The 16,246-nt window shown below is 40.3% G+C and overlaps 1 protein-coding gene across 1 annotated transcript in view; it reads left to right on the forward strand.

Annotated features, from left to right (window-relative positions):
- Positions 1–16,246, forward strand: part of sptbn5 (spectrin, beta, non-erythrocytic 5) — a 31,787-nt gene that overhangs the window by 4,838 nt on the left and 10,703 nt on the right. Inside the window, exons 7-46 of the mRNA XM_079458674.1 lie at positions 957–1,591; positions 1,933–2,071; positions 2,325–2,548; positions 3,556–3,709; positions 3,926–4,126; positions 4,258–4,464; positions 4,600–4,720; positions 4,834–4,970; positions 5,050–5,253; positions 5,357–5,509; positions 5,661–5,791; positions 5,871–6,122; positions 6,315–6,602; positions 6,684–6,927; positions 7,012–7,151; positions 7,237–7,336; positions 7,476–7,646; positions 8,564–8,728; positions 9,007–9,233; positions 9,367–9,553; positions 9,706–9,906; positions 9,982–10,095; positions 10,188–10,345; positions 10,436–10,568; positions 11,087–11,232; positions 11,357–11,471; positions 11,551–11,661; positions 12,169–12,348; positions 12,503–12,706; positions 12,993–13,142; positions 13,403–13,507; positions 13,599–13,790; positions 13,872–14,027; positions 14,136–14,327; positions 14,422–14,517; positions 14,624–14,742; positions 14,846–14,960; positions 15,167–15,280; positions 15,523–15,644; positions 15,834–15,996. Of these exons, the coding sequence (XP_079314800.1) occupies positions 957–1,591; positions 1,933–2,071; positions 2,325–2,548; positions 3,556–3,709; positions 3,926–4,126; positions 4,258–4,464; positions 4,600–4,720; positions 4,834–4,970; positions 5,050–5,253; positions 5,357–5,509; positions 5,661–5,791; positions 5,871–6,122; positions 6,315–6,602; positions 6,684–6,927; positions 7,012–7,151; positions 7,237–7,336; positions 7,476–7,646; positions 8,564–8,728; positions 9,007–9,233; positions 9,367–9,553; positions 9,706–9,906; positions 9,982–10,095; positions 10,188–10,345; positions 10,436–10,568; positions 11,087–11,232; positions 11,357–11,471; positions 11,551–11,661; positions 12,169–12,348; positions 12,503–12,706; positions 12,993–13,142; positions 13,403–13,507; positions 13,599–13,790; positions 13,872–14,027; positions 14,136–14,327; positions 14,422–14,517; positions 14,624–14,742; positions 14,846–14,960; positions 15,167–15,280; positions 15,523–15,644; positions 15,834–15,996 (6,966 nt within the window). The remainder of the gene's footprint in view (positions 1–956; positions 1,592–1,932; positions 2,072–2,324; positions 2,549–3,555; positions 3,710–3,925; positions 4,127–4,257; positions 4,465–4,599; positions 4,721–4,833; positions 4,971–5,049; positions 5,254–5,356; positions 5,510–5,660; positions 5,792–5,870; positions 6,123–6,314; positions 6,603–6,683; positions 6,928–7,011; positions 7,152–7,236; positions 7,337–7,475; positions 7,647–8,563; positions 8,729–9,006; positions 9,234–9,366; positions 9,554–9,705; positions 9,907–9,981; positions 10,096–10,187; positions 10,346–10,435; positions 10,569–11,086; positions 11,233–11,356; positions 11,472–11,550; positions 11,662–12,168; positions 12,349–12,502; positions 12,707–12,992; positions 13,143–13,402; positions 13,508–13,598; positions 13,791–13,871; positions 14,028–14,135; positions 14,328–14,421; positions 14,518–14,623; positions 14,743–14,845; positions 14,961–15,166; positions 15,281–15,522; positions 15,645–15,833; positions 15,997–16,246) is intronic.

The following is a 16,246-nucleotide window of genomic DNA, read 5'->3' on the forward strand; positions in this document are numbered from 1 at the left end:
ATATTGTTGAATGAGGGAACACTAATCTGGGAGTTGACTTGTCCAGATTAGTGGATTTGACAGTGATCGAAAGGAGGAGCCCTGACCATAATCAGATCAGTGTAAACTCTGTGTAGTGAAGGCTGAACAGTAAAGAATTAGCTTAAAAATGTTGAAAGCATGGTTGAAGATGTCCTCAGACAGGAGTTGATCCAGCACGAGCTCAGAGGTCAGGCGATGCCATTATCATGTCGGCAAGATACTCATGGAGAGAAACAAGGGCGAGAAGTGTGTTCTGTCTGTGCAGTATGGTACTCACTGCACGAGTCCTCACGTGTGAATAGAACTGCCCGCATGTGTGGACTGGGTCACAGCTGTGGAGCAGCGTTAGCTGTCACAAAGGCGTATTAAACAATGACAGACAGATCTCATTGGGAACAGTGTATGATCAGAGCGGAGATGAGCCCAGCCAGGCTGTGAGATGCCGAGACTCGGTTTTGTTAGGACTTTCAGATCTCAGGTGTGACGCTGCGGGGCTGCTAGATGACAATGTCCTTTAGTGGTAATTTCAGCATTCAGTGGCTTCGATGGCAGAACATGAAACACACAATTTTTGAGGTACAAAGGAGTGTGTCTGCAGTGGGAAAGGTGTGTATTGAGTAGATATATGTCATTGTAACAAAAATTCCTTAACACATGATGAAAGGACTTTTTTTGTTGTTTACCGTTTCTGTTATTATTTCGATGGGTTAGGTTGGTTAAGGACAATGTATATTTTGTGTATTTTGGAAAATCAAATGAAATCTTATAAAATCAAAATGGTGTCATTTCGTATGATGCTGAACTATCATGTTTTTAGCTGCACTCTGTGATGCCCTATGAATCATCTTTAGTATAAATATTGATTAATTTGCAGTAAGAACATCTTTTGATGGCCCTCAATACGGCTTATGCAAAAAACACTCTTCTACTCGCAGATTGTTGATCTTCTGAAAGACCTGGATAATATGAAGGTCCACTATGAGAGCATGGTGTCTGACTTATTACGCTGGATAAAGACCAAGGTGATGGAGCTCAATGATCGCTCTTTTCCCAACTCCCTGCGAGACATGCAACGTCTGGTGGCCGGCTTCAAGACTTACCGAACTGTTGAGAAGCCCCCAAAGTACCAGCAACGGGGAGCCATTGAGGCCCACCTCTTCAACTTAAGAACCAAGCTGAGGGCGAACAACCAACGGGACTACGTTCCTTCAGAAGGCAAGACTGTGGGGGACATTGAAAGGAACTGGACATTGCTGGAGCGAGCGGAACATCAGCGCGAGCGGGACTTGCAGAGCGAGCTAATGAGGCTGGAGCATCTGGAACAGCTGGCCCAGAAGTTTGGTCGTAAGGCTACGCTGAGGGAGAGCTATCTAGAGGACACTCTGCAACTCATCCAGAAGCAGGATCTGGGAGGTTTGCAGAGTCTGGAGGAGGCCGAGACAGCGGCGCGCAAACTGGAGGCCCTGGGAGCTGACGTGTTGGCTCGCGAGCCGCGTTTCCTTGCTTTAAGTGACATGGCTGCTGTTATTGAAAGGGAGAACTACCACAGCAAGGCCCAAGTGACTCGCAGGTTAGGGGACGGGGGGACGGGGGGGGGGGTTGCAGTTTTTGATGTTATAAAAAACAAAATACATTAGAATCCTATTTACCACTAATCTACACTGTGGCAGGCACTATAAAATAACATAATCTTCTCATAAAAATAATTTTGTCTAAAATAATACTTAATTTATGAAAAAGAATGCTTATTTTTGAACTAAAGTGGTTTATCATAAGCTTTGAGATAAATTGGATTTTTTTAGTTTTAGTCCTTAGGAAAGTGGGTGTTTGAATTTTTGAAAAGTAAGCTTTTAATTTAAGGGTGTGTAAATGTAAAATTATGGTCTCTATTTTCTATCTTGTGTGTGACAGGCAAGCAGAAATCATGAATAAGTGGAAAGCTTTGCTTCAGCAGCTTCAGCAGCAGAAAGAGCATGTTGGAGATGTTATGAATGCACTTGCGGTCCTCAGAGACATTCAGATCATATCTCTGGGCCTCAAAGAACTACAGGTGAACAAGGCAAAATTTAATAAAATATTTTTTTCTTACGACAAAAAAAAGACATGCATAAGAGGTATGTACTTCTACGCAGGTTAAAAATTATAGAATTTAAGTGGGAAATGATCAAATGGCAAAAAAACAAACTAGCCTGTCCATTTCATAGCTTAAAGTGCAAATGTATAATGACTGGTAAAATTGCTAATATATAGGCTATTCATTATTATAAATTATAACACACTGTTCTCACAATTCATGCTTTTAGGCCCAAGTAGATTCGTCTGATATAGGAAAACAGCTGCCAGAGGTGATCGCTCTACTGCAAAAGCAGGACCTGCTAGACACTCAGATCATCTCACTTGGGGATGCCCTGAATGGTATCAGCAACACTGCCTTGAAGGGTAAAGACAAAGATGCCACGAAAGTCCAGAAAGAAGTTAATAAACTCAATACCCAGTATAACTCTCTACTGGTTCTCAGCAAGAACAGGTAAACTCATAAATAAATTCCTTTCAATAGAATATGTCTCATGTAGCTCGAATGAAAGACCAAAAATGGCTGTTGTTTGAACATGAGTTAAAAAGCACTACTACGAGTTATGAACCTATCATGAGTTGGCCAGGCTACATTGACTAGCTATATGTGACCCTGGACAACAAAGCCAGTTTTAAGTAGCGCGGCTATATTTGTAGCAATAGCCAACTATATATTGTATGGGTCAAAATGTATTTAATTTTTTTTTAATTAAATAAAAAAAAGATATAGGCCTATATACCGTATATTTTATGCCCAAAATCGTTAGGATATTAAGTAAAGATCATGTTCCATGAAGATATTTTGTAAACTTCCTACCATAAATATATATAAACTTTATTTTTGTGAGTGGATGCAGCCAAATCGTGAACAAAAATGGCCGGAAATATGCCTGCAAACAACGCTGGCTGCTGCCCCCCCTTTGGAAATTACCCACTCAACTATTTTAAGCTTAGAATTTTCACTTTCTACTCTCAACAATGTCATCAAAGTGGTTAGCCAACAGGGAGTATTTAAACAAACCCGTTTCTTCTAAGCAACAGCGCCTCTTATGGACAAATTTACATTCTTTGACTTTCTCAATATTTAAATTTTTTTGCTCCCTCAGATTACAGATTTTCAAATAGTTGTATCTCGGCCAAATATTGCCCAATCCTAACAAACATTAATGGAAAGCGTATTGATTTAGCCTTAAGATGATGTATTATTCTCAAAAATAAATAAATTAACTCTTATGACTGGTTTTGTGGTCCACGGTATATACAGCCAACACTGTTGCAAAGCCAAATATGTGCATCTATATGCAAAATCTTTCTTGTATATAAGGGTCTTTGTTTTGAGATCTATAAGAAATGCAGCCAGTTTGGTTATACACTGCAATTTTATTACAAGCTGTGGAGAGGCTAAAATAAATCACTGTATCCAAATAGAATTATAACATTGCTTGCTTTTTATCATAAAAGGAGGAAAGCCCTGGAGGGACATCTGAAGCTCTTTGAGTTTTTCTATGACTGTGAAGAAGTGGAAGCGTGGATCTATGAAAAATGGGTTCTCCTGCAGGCAGCATCACTGGGCAGAGACCTCAGTCAAATTCAACAGTCCATCCAGAAACAAAAGGTTTAACTATCAACAAGATCAAAATAATTTGCACTGAGCAAACCTTGTCTACAAAATAATGAAGGATGCCATCCTTCTGTTAGATTTATTTCCTGGCATCTAAAAAATAACAGATCTGACATAATAACAATCAAATGGGTGCTTTGCAGTGAAAATGTATAGCAGTCATAGCTATGCTTTATCTTGATATAGAGTAAAAATAGCTGTGTGTTGCAGGCTTTGGAGGCCGAGATACAATCACAGGAATCTCTGTGTTCTGGGGTTCTCTCCAGAGGCCAAGAGCTGTGCCGGGTGAGACACCCCAATGAGAGAGACATCCAAAAGTGGATTCGAACTCTTCAGAAACAATGGCAGCAACTTAAAGACCAAGTTATCATCCGAAAGAACAGGCTACATTCAGCCAATGTCATCAAGCAGGTACACTACCACTTGGCGTAAACCAAACTTGCACAACAACATATATAGGCTGCTTCTGAATGGAAAGCTTTCTGTAGATTCAGCAGAAAATTGTAAAATTGTGTTGAACTGGCATACCTTCTTGTTCTCAGTATTTTGCTGAGGTTACGGAAGCAAATTCATGGCTTGGTGACCGCAAGCCACTTCTCACAGATGAGGATTATGGAAAGGATGAGGCCAGCACAACTTCTCTGCTCCAGCGTCACCAAAGAGTGGAGAAGGAAATGGAAGCTTATGTTTCAGAAGTAAAACGACTCGGAGAGCAGGCTAAGAGTGCTACCCAACTCGCTACTCTCACTGTGAGTCACTACAAAGAAAATCACAGCAAAAACTGTACTGATCATTTTAACAACTTAATTAAAGCTTACAGTCTGTCTTAATCATTTTTAGCTTCATTAGCTTCAGTGCTGCTGAAATTCTTGTTTATAATTTAGGCTGAACCTCTTCAAAGCAAAATGGTACAATACAGTGATTCATCTGATGGTGAAGATGAGAGGGAGAAAATGGTCCTCACCAAAGCTCTACCACAAGCAATGATAAGGTTTAATTTCAAAGGTATATGGACATTCATTTCATGCTAATATTTGAAGTTTGAAAATGTTATGCCTACCTGGTGTAAATCATGAATCGGTTTCCTTGCTGAGCTTATTATTCTGAATGTGCTCCAGGGGTCAAATTAACCTGGGATCGGGGAGAAATGGTGACGATTGTCCGCAGGGAAAAAGATGATAAGATACTTCTCCGAGATAGTAAAGGAAATGAACAGCTGGTGTCCTCCACATATGTCAGAGAGCTGCAATCTTCTGTAAGTCATGAGAAAAATTTTTAATCTTTTATCTGCATATTGTATTACCTTGGTTGTGATTTGATGCAACCAAACTCAGGAAGCATCACCTGAAATTACAAATGGAGCACCCGAGAGCCCGAAAAGGAAAGTGAGTCGTCCTCGCCGTACCCGTTCCATGCGCCGTGGCACGGCTGAAATCTCTACTTCATCACTGCCTGACCCACACTTGCGTAAAGACACAATAGAAAGCACACAGACTAGTCTGGAACGAGACTTCAACAGTCTTTATCGTCTTGCACAGGTGAACATTCAAACATTTACCAAGTATTATTCTGGAAGAGATTGAGGAAATATTTTAAATTCTGGTTACTCTATATTTAAAAGTAGTATTTTTTTACCACCAGTCAAAAAATAAGATTCTGGACGAGACTGCGCGACTACATAGATTATACAATGCCTGTGAGGAGTTTGAGTCCTGGATGGGGGACAAGGAGAATATACTCAACACTTTCAGCTCTAATGCCAATAACTTGGAAGTTGCACAAGCCAAATATGAGGTCAGCTCTCCCTTATGAAAACATAGCAGAAGTCAGCAGAATTAATCCTTTATAACATGCAGGCTATAATATAAAAGAGTTTAGCAGAGTAAACAAGCAGTGTTTTTTCTATTGATCGATTTCAGTTTGTTCATTTCAATTACGTCAATAGAACTTTCTTACTGAGCTAGCCAGTGGCACAAAGCAGCTTGATGACATCACAAAACTTGGAGAAGAGCTAGTAAAAAAACAGCATGGCCAGAAGAAAGAGATTCAGATCAGACTTGGCAGCATAACAAGCAGGTAAGACTCACATTATATCTCTACTCCCCATAGACAATGCACTGCCAAAAAGTTTAAATGTTTTACTTCGCATCATCAGGTGGGAACACATTCAGAAACGGAAGGATGAGATAGCTCATGAGCTGCTTAGCTCTGCTGATGTGAAGTCCTTTCTGGAGACCTGCCATGAAGTCCAAGCTCAGCTCCAGGACAGGCTAGCCCAACTTGACACACCTGATGTGGGTAGCTCATCATCTGCCCTGAAGGTTGAAGAACACAGGCAAGCCCAAGCTGAGAGGGACATTGAAGCTCTGGAAAGGAAAATACAGTACCTTAAAAGTGTGGCCAAAATGTAAGTTTGCTACAACTATGTAGCCCGCTTTTCTTTAACGATCTAAATTCATTATCAGTTAGGACTCCTTATTACCAGCCCTGGCACACCTTCTATAACTAACTGTAAGTTTCAGAAAACTAAAGAGAACATCTGATGGAAGATGTAAAACAATGTGCTCAGTCTATGATCCTTTGGTTAACTATGTCACAGGAAACAGGATTGCAGTCCTGCAGAGAGTGCCGCTATCATGGAAGAGGTGCATGCTCTTCAACAACTGCTTGCGCAGTTGAAGGCCCAAGCCATTCAGAGACAAAAGATGCTGGAGGAAGCGGGACGCCTGCAGCTCTTTCAGAAAGAGACCAGAGACCTGTTGTTGTGGGCAGAGGCAATACAGGAGCACATTCTGGAAGAGGAGAGCGGGTCTGATGTAGCATCTGCTCAAGCCCTGCTGAAAGACAACCAGGATCTGAAATTGGAGATTGAACTGCAGAGAGCAAAGTTAGTTTCCTGGTGTCTGGTCTTGACCTTGAGATTAAAAATTGTGATTAGTTCTTTTGATTGATACTTATTCCGTTTAAGATTGAAAGATATGGAGAAGCTGGGTAAGTCTCTGAAGATGGCATCTGGAGAGAAAGGAGCTAAAGATGTTCAGCAGACCCTTACAAAGTTGGATCTTGAGTGGCACCAACTGGACAAACTGTGGTCTAGTCGCAACAGGAGGCTTGAGCAAGAACTAGAGTTCCAAAAGCTGAATAGGGAAGCAGATCGCATAGAGGCCACACTTTCTGGTCATGAAGCCAGGCTGAAAGTCAGAGACTTGGGGGTAAATAAAAGAAATTACTCTGTTGAATGTAATTCCTTTAATTGTCCTTTAAGCACATTGTGAGCTAAAAAGGTTTCTACACAGGACTCGGTGGACAGTGTTCACAGTTTGCTGAGTCGACAAGAAGAGCTTGAGGCTTTGCTTGGAGCTCTGGAGCGATCTATTGGTCTCTTTCAAGACAAGAGTCAAGAGCTCATTAACAAGAATAACTTTGCCTCCAAAGAGTTAGTATAGCTAGTATATAATACTGTAGCTTTTTATTTTGTGCTGTTATCTTGTTTTGTTCAATTTTCCATTTACCTCTTCCAGGATTCAGCAGCGATTGAAGGTCATTCAAGATCGATTCAGGAGGCTAAAAGAAAGTTGTAAATTGAGACGGCTTGACTTACTTGCCTCCAAAAAGTATCAGGTGGGCCTATTGTTTATGTTTGGTATCTGACTGATGAGCTTATTCAGTAGTTATATTTTGTCTAGTGTCAGATTAAATGCTGATGGAAGTACAAAATGAGAAAAATTTTAACAGAGCATTATTCTATTCCCTTTCATAGGAATATTTGCGAGATGTAGATGAGATGCTGCTGTGGATGAAGGAGAAGTTTGAGATCGCTGAGGATGAATCATACAGAGATCCAACCAACGTCCTTCGTAAGCTCAAAAAACACGAAGCAGCAGAAAAAGAGATGCAGGCCAATCAAGTCCACATAGACAAACTGATTGAGGTACAGTAGCACATCACATGTATTGCTTGCCTTGTTGGGTCAAAAAGGGACAAACCCAAACCTTGGGTTGTAAATTAACTAGGTATCTACCGATATGTAAATTTTTTGGCCGATAACGATATCCGATAATTCTTTATCATTGAAAGCTGAATACCGATATTTGGCCGATATACAGTATCTGTATTAATATTAATGTACACTTTTATTTGAAAACATTGACTTCAGAAAACAAGGTAACCATTAGTTCTCTTTTTGTCCCCTGAAAGTCATGTACAAGCCAACTTTACACTAGTTAACAGTTCTATAACCTTTAAACTTTTCTGGTATATTTTGTATTTAATAACCAAATTATAGGTGTTCTTCCAGAGCACCCCAGAAACATTTTCTTTATAGTCACATGTCCAAAAGGTCAGAAAGCATTCAGACAACAGTTTGATTCAAACAATTTGCTTTTGTTCCTATAATTTACACATTTATAAATACGTTATCTACATACTGCACCTACTGTAATGTTTTGCTTATATCAGTAAGTAAATGATCATGACAGAAAGACAGTACTGTACTGTATTTTAACTGTGGGCAACGTGCAGCTGATGAAGTTTAACCAGAGGAAATTATTTATGATTTATCGGCTATAATATATCGGCCTAAATGTTATTATCGGCCGATAACCAATACCATTAAAAATGACTATTTATCAGCCTTTACCGATATGCCCGATAATTTATCGTGCATCCCACAAATGAACTATTGTATTCTAGATTGTTTCACTCCATTCTTGGGTGAAATATGAAAAAAATCTGGGTTAATTTAACCAAGTGGTTGAGGTTTGTCCGTTTTTGCCCCAACGCAGAATTGAAAAGTAATTGAAATTGTACCCCAGGGTACATTTACATTTTTGGATTTCATTCTGTTAGACTGGAGAGGAAATGTTAACAGAGGATCGCTTCAACAGCCAGAGCATCCAGAAAAAGACACAAGACATTCGCAAAAGATGGAGTGAACTTCAGAGGAAGATGGCAGAAAGAGGGGACAAGCTACGACAGGCTGGCCAGCAGGAACAACTCATGGAACTTCTTCAGGTACTTGTTCTGCTGCTGACTATTACAGGCCAGCACATGATAGAACTGTAGGCTTCTTAGTTTATGAAACATGAGAAATAACAATTTCATGCCAAACTGTCTATTGATCCACTCTTAAATCTAATTCTAATTGTATTACATATACTTTTCTAAGAATTAGTTTCAAACATTAAACATTAACACAAAACATATAGTCTTTATAGTCTATTTATAATGTATTTCATTATCTATTGGTCACACGTTCACTTTTCATATTCACATGTTACTGCCCATTTCAGGATGCAAAATTAAAGATTGAGGCAATTGAGAGGATGTTGCAGAAAGCTATCAGAGGTCATGACCTTCGCTCAAGCCGACAGCTTCTAAAGGAACACAAGCAGTTGGAAGAGGAAGCGCAAGAGCTAGCTGAAAAAATCAACTCGATTGTGACTCGAGCCAAACATCTGGCCACCAACCATTTCGATTCTCAGCGCATTCTCAGAGAGACTGACACTTACCTAAAACTGTTAGCGTTTTTTCCATAAATATTATTTTGTAGATTTCCAAACTGTTTTCATACAAAACCACTAAACCTATAATCTAATCATATACCCCCTTTGCATGTTTTAAGAAGCCCTTTATTCTGTTCTGTTTGCCAGATTCAAGTCTCTACAAAAACCTCTGGACCATCGCAGGAGCCAATTGGAAGCAGATGTGGCTCTGTATAGCTTTTATCACGATGTGGACTTAGAGCTTAACTGGATATCAGAACATCACCCTGTCGCTGATACTCGAAACTATGAAAGATCTCTAGCTGGGGCAGTTAGCCTGCTTCAAAAACACAAGGTATGATGCATATGCATACAGCTGCCTGGGATGCAAAAAAAGCAAGTTGCACATTGGCATTTTTATAATTTCAAGCAGGGGACTGTACATTTCTTTAAACATTATTAATAAAAATCTGTTAGAACTATCTTACTCTTCAAACCCCTTTACAGGACCTGCAGGGAGAGGTAAATGCCCACAGCCAGTATCTGCAACGTATTCTGGACAGAGGATGTGCCATGGCCCACTCCAATCAGTGGAATGGTCAGGAAGTGAAGCAGAGATGCAGTCAACTGAAGGCGGAGTGGGAGGAGCTAGAGGAGTCCTGTGAGAAACGGTCAGGAGAACTTAACAAGGCAGTAACACGGGAGCAGGTAATAATATTACAGACAGTATTTAAAAAAAAAATTATGCAAGCCACGCATTTTAAGGTTTACTATTATGGTCAGATTTTGCTTGACTGCACTGAGTTGGAGACCCTTCTGTCAGAAACTTCAGTTTTGGTGAGCACGGATTATGGCAAGACTGAATTAGCCACTCAAAGTCTGATTAAACAGCACCAGGTGAGTAATCTTTAGGTTGCCCTGTACTAATGCTTGAATTTAAGGGGTTTTTAACTTGTCGATACATGTTTGGGACTTTTGTGTTTCTGCAGGCAGTGGAAAGGCAGATTGAGGTTATTGCAGCCCAGGTAGATGACCTCAAGTTCAACGTAAAGCAGGCTGTACGAGTTTGTGCTTTAGACGAGTTGAATAGACCCTACAACCACATTAAATTGAGGTTATCAGAGGTTCAACAATCAGCGGCAGTCAGGTATAATAACACAGTATATAACCTAGAAAACAGTGCCACCCCTCCAGCACATCTAAGTTTGTCTTAAAAAGTCACGTCTCTTTACAACAGAGAGCGGAAACTGCAAGAGACCCTACACATGCATGAGTTTAAGCGTGAGTCTACAGAATTGGAGGAATGGATTGCCCAGCAGACACAGACTGCCTCCTCAAAAGACTTTGGGAGTGATTATGAAAACGTTTTGGTGAGAATGGTGGCAGACCACATCTCCGAGGATAACTCCTTTACCTTTTTATTACTTTATACAGTGTACTTTATTGCAGTGGTTCTCAAACTTTTTTGTTGTAAGACCCCCTAAGTGTGGGTTGCTTTGCTTTGTGCCCCCCCAAATAAAGACTTACTTTAAGATCTTAAACTTAGAAGTGTAATTAAAACAAAAATATATTCAATTAAACCATTTTGGAACATCAATTCATTTGGTCGATGGTCTCGTTTTATGATGTTTGATTGCACAAAATTAATGATACTACTTGTAGCACCCCTGGACCCATCTTGGGGCCCTGTAGGGGGGCACAGCCCCGGCCCCAGCCCCCAGTTTGAGAACCACTGCTTTATTGGAATAACAAAACTGTTTAAGGAAGACAAAAAGCTCTAGTGATTTTTTTCTAATACTTGTAAATTCATTCTTTATATTTTAATTTAGCATATTAAAGCATCATGCTATATGAGGACTGTTCCTAAGCACCTGTCATTTTATAACAGCAACTGCGTGCGAGATTTGAGGTGTTCCTGAAGCAGCTGGATGTTGGTCTGGAGAGGATGCACACCTGTGAAGAGTTGGCTGACAGACTCATCAAAAGTAATCACCCTGAGAGCCGCTTCATTCTAGAAACACAGAATCTACTCAGGTAGCGGCATGCGATTGGGCACATAGTGACTAGTTATTGAAAGGATTTTACGACATGTCAGATGTGTGTATGTATATAATAATATACTTTATGGTGTATAAATTACATTTCTACTTTATGACAGAGAATCATGGGAAGAGCTGGATCGTTTAGCTAAAGATCGAAAAGAGAAGCTCAGAAAATCTGAGGAATGTCACAAATTCCGCAAAGATCTCACTGATGCATTGATGCAAATAAAGGTATTGTCCAGCTGTCAAGGTCGTGATGTCAAAATAATACAAACATAACTGTGGTGCTCACATGCCACCTATCTGACAGGAGAGGCATAAGAGTGTTCCTGATGATATAGCCAAAGACCTGAAGGGGGTGCTGTCGCAGCTACGCAAACACGAAGCTCTTGTACATGAGCTGGCTGGAATAGAACAACAGGTACTGAAGGCCATCCTTATATGGCATCTGAAGCAAAATTTTGTTTAACTGTGGTAAAAAGCTGCGGGATGGTAGTTGAGATCAGACACTATTAGAGGATTTTTTTTGCCATTTGATTTAACAAATATTTTTGAATAATAACATACCCTGCCCTCCATCCCTTACGAAAATGCCCGATGGTTTTATCACAGTAACATAGTAAACATAGTTTAACTAAGATTCTCTTTCCTGTAGTAAGATATCTGTAGTAAAGCAAGGCTAATACTAATGTTAATCCGTCAAAAACATGATTACAGTACTTTAAATACTGTACAATAATTGTTAGAGGAGATTCTGTAGAAGGCTTTGCTCTGTTTTCTGTTTAATTCTTAAAATGTTTTGTAAGCACTTCAACGCACTGTTTTTCTATTGCTGTAATATAGTGCTTATAGTACAGTATATAGTACAGCCTGTTTTTGTCAGCTTTATGGTAAAGGAGCCTGGTCTCTTACTGACGTTTATTTACAGCTGCAGGAGCAGCTGGATGGAACTGATGACATTCTGGACATGTGCTCTCCTGAGCTGCGGGTGGGGTTGCAGGAGCAGCAGCAGGAGGTGGTGGAGAGTTGGGAAGGGCTCCGTATGCACATGGAGCAAAGAGAGGAGGAGCTGCGGTCAGCTAAAGACCGCTACATGTTCCTTAACACGGTACACATCAAAAATTTCGATACTCGGGGCTGCAGCAATTCAAGCCAAAACAGTGTCTGATACAAATTATAACCGTATTTTGGTTTTAAAATGATGTTATAAGTTAGGTGAGATGTTAGGTAACCTCTATTTTGCATATTGTCCTGTTCTCCAGGCACAGGACTACTCCCTGTGGTGCTCTCAGGTGTTGAGTGGGATGAAGGCAGAGGAATCCATCCGAGATGTTGCCACCTGTGATCTGCAGTTGTTTCAGCACAAGCAGCTGTGGGCTGAGATTGTGGTGCGCGAGGAGACGTACGCTCAGGCTGTGGCTATGGGTCAGGGCCTGCTGGAGCAAGACAAACATAATAGTAGAGAGGTGAGTCACTCACATACTGTATGCATGCACCTTTCCATTTGGTAATTTGTAAAATTTGTGCTTTAAGTTATATTAGAATACTGCTTAGGAGATAATAAACAACTTTACAGACTAACTTTCACAAAATTGACAAAAAAAGCAACCAGTAGCATCTCCTAAAACAGTAATAGCATAGACATAACTTTGAGGTCACAGATTTGTGATACAGTGGGAAATAATTTGTAAAGACATAAATATAAGCACTACACAAACTGTTTATTGCTGAACGGTTATGTGCGGCCATCAGATCCAGGAGAAATTGAAAGCTCTGCAAGAAGAGAGAGAGAAACTGACTGATCACTGGCAGTCGAAGCAAAAGTGGCTGGAGAACACTTATCTGGAGCAGGTGTTTTACAGAGACACTGAATACATGGAAAAGATCAGTAACTCACAAGAGGTCAGTGCAGTCCTGGCCAAGCGTGATTTTGGCCCCAGGTCCTTCTTTTGATTATATACTGTATTAATGTTAGCACAATCTTTTCAGTATGTTTGAGGAGAGGTTGACACTTCAGATTCGTTTAAAGTAAAGTTTACAGTATCTGAAGTATTTTTTAGTCTAGAATTGTGGTATATCTCAATTAATGAGGCTTTCTTCACACATTTGGTTACATAAAATGACAACAAGGCGATTCTTTTATTTCCATCTGTTACTTGCAGATCCAGCTGAAGAACAGTGATTTGGGAACGACAGTGGATGGCGTAGAAACTTTACTCAAACGCCATGAAGCCTTCGAAAAACTTCTAAACTCTCAGGAAGACAAGGTGAACTGGTCCCCAGCTCGTCGAATGACCTTAAGTATTTGCTTTGAAATGATTGGACTAATTATAATGAAATACTGTAAATGTCGTGTAGATGGTGGCTCTTCAGGAGTCAGCAGAGCACTTAAAGGCACAAGGTTTGAAGCGAGAAAAAAACAGCGACATTAAAAACAAACTGAAAGCACTCCAGGAAAGAAGGAAGCGCATAGAGGATCTCTCTGCCCAACGCAGTAAAGATCTTGAGATCTCTAGGCTCCTCTGTATCTTCAACCGAGATGCGTCTGAGGTACCAGTCATTTTACAATTCACGTGATCCAGGTGAGGAAAAGGAATGAATGAATTTATTGATCTCTGATTTATATTTCAGGCAGAGGAATGGATTACAGACCGTATGAATAAAATACAAGACGACTCAGAGATGGACTTGAGCAGCCTTGAGACCAAAATGAAGATATTGCAGAAGCATCAGGTGTTTGAGGCAGAGATTCTGGCCCACGGAAAGATCATCGAATCGGTCCAGCAGGTGAGCCGTTGTACTGAAATCACAAGCTGGTCAAGCATTCACAGTCGGATATGTGCCTAAAGTTTGCTAAAATTCTGCACCTAAATCTCACAATTTTGTGGTCACCAGGCTGGAAATGAGCTTGTGAACATGCGTCACACAAAATCGAAGGAGGTACGGCAGACCGTTTCAGCTCTTATCTCACACTGGGAGGATTTGAAGCAGGAAGTTGCCGCTCGTGGAAAAGTTCTGGAGGATAACAGAGATTTTTTCGAGTTCCTGCAGAAAGTGGAACAGGTGGAGGTTTGGATAAGACAAAAGGTAAAGAAATGAGGCTGTTCCGCAACAAAGAAAAACATTGCCATGATATAACCAGACTTCAAATGTAATCATCGGCTGTTTTTGTGGGATGTAGGAGGTGATGATAAATGTCGGTGATGTGGGCGAGGACTATGAACATGGTCAGCAGCTGCTAAAGAAGCTCAGTGAATTCAGAGGCTCGAGCTCTGGGGTAAGGCTGATGCTTTTATTTTAGCACAAAATTGAATGACTCGATGAGCCAAGTAAACAGATAATTAAGTAATTAAGTACAGTAATTAAGATTGTCTCGCTGCTAGGATGTGACTGTGGATGATGCTCACATCAAGACAATCAACACACTGGCTGCTCGGTTGGAGAGACAGAACAGCAATGATCTGGCGACCGTCAGGAAGCGTAGGCAGCAACTCAACGAGAGGTCCGTCCCACAATATTTCAGCTGACACTTTTAGATGTACACTCATTCTCCGTTATCTAGCATATGGTTTTGTATTTTGACTTTCTTGTCGCCCTCTTAACAGATGGAGTGATTTCCATGGCAACCTCAGCAGCTATAAGCGGATGCTAGAAGCAGCGCTGGAAGTCCATGCGTTGATCCGAGAGTTGGAAGAAGTGAGGGACAGAGCTGGAGAGAAGGTGAGGGAGAGTTTTTAAAGATGTACTTTTATAGAAATATGAATATGAACTTTTATTCAAGATCTGCAAACAAGTTGTCTCACTAAAATTGTCTGAAAATAAAAAACAATATTTTCTGTTGAGATTTTGGAGAAATGGTGTCAGTAGAAATGAAACACAAATTAAAACACAAGTTAAACAAGCTCTGGGGGTCTCTGTGGCTCCAGATGCTTCTGCTACAGGGAAAGGATTGTGGAGTGGATGTGGAGAGTGTGGAGAACCTCATTCGAAGACACGAGGAGATGGAAAGGGAGGCCCGAGTCATCCAGGAGAGGGGCGCTGTGAGTACATGACACAGCTTTTGTACAAAGAACACATTCATCCTCATTTAATGCCCTGTGTGTGGTCTTTGTATTTAATGGAATTGAGAGAAACTCTAAAGGATCTTTCAATGGAGGGGAACTATTGTATGTGGCCTCAAAGGCTCTAAATAAACCATTCACGATGCATTGTGTCTTTGTAACTCACTTAAGCTACTTTGTGTTAAGCAAGCGTTACAAATTGCTCTAATTTATACAACCAGGCCCTAGAGAAGGAGACTAAAGATCGGCTGAGGAGACATAGTGAGCTGTCTGACAATCTTTGTAAGAAGCAGGAAGAGGTCAGCATTGCTTTGGCGAACCTGGACAAGGAAGTAAAAAGAAGGTATGTAAGCATTTGATGCAATCTTGTGGAATCACATTAGTAATACTATAATTTATAATATTATTATTATTTATATAATTTATAATATATTCATATTATATAAAAATATCTAAATAAAATGATTTAGCAATGTTACAGTGACCCGATCTGATGAGATGATAGACTGGTTAAATGAGTTAACATTGGTAGGAAGGAACGGTTGCAGGAGTCTCACCAGCTGCAGCTGTTTAAGGCTAACCAGCGCCTCCTGCTGGACTGGACCCTCAAGCAGACCGATGAGATGGTGAAGAAGGGTCTACCTAAAAATAAGACTGAAGCTGAGAGCTTCATAGTAGAGCACCAGGACTGGAAGGTAGTAAAAACATTTATTAAACTTTTAATTACATTTTTAATTATATTATTTATCTTTATATCAGATCAGATCAGGTACTGGTCCAATGTGTAATATTGTGGAGGATCTATGGACAGAAATGCAATATGTTATACATAAATATGTCTTCAGAGATGTGCAACCTTAGAAGGAGCTATTTCTATCTACATACACTGCGGGTCCCCTTACATGACATTTGTCATGTTGTTTCTACAGTAGCCCTAAACGGACA

Source organism: Barbatula barbatula (assembly GCF_947034865.1).
Source record: "Barbatula barbatula genome assembly, chromosome: 6".
Lineage (NCBI taxonomy): Eukaryota > Metazoa > Chordata > Actinopteri > Cypriniformes > Nemacheilidae > Barbatula > Barbatula barbatula.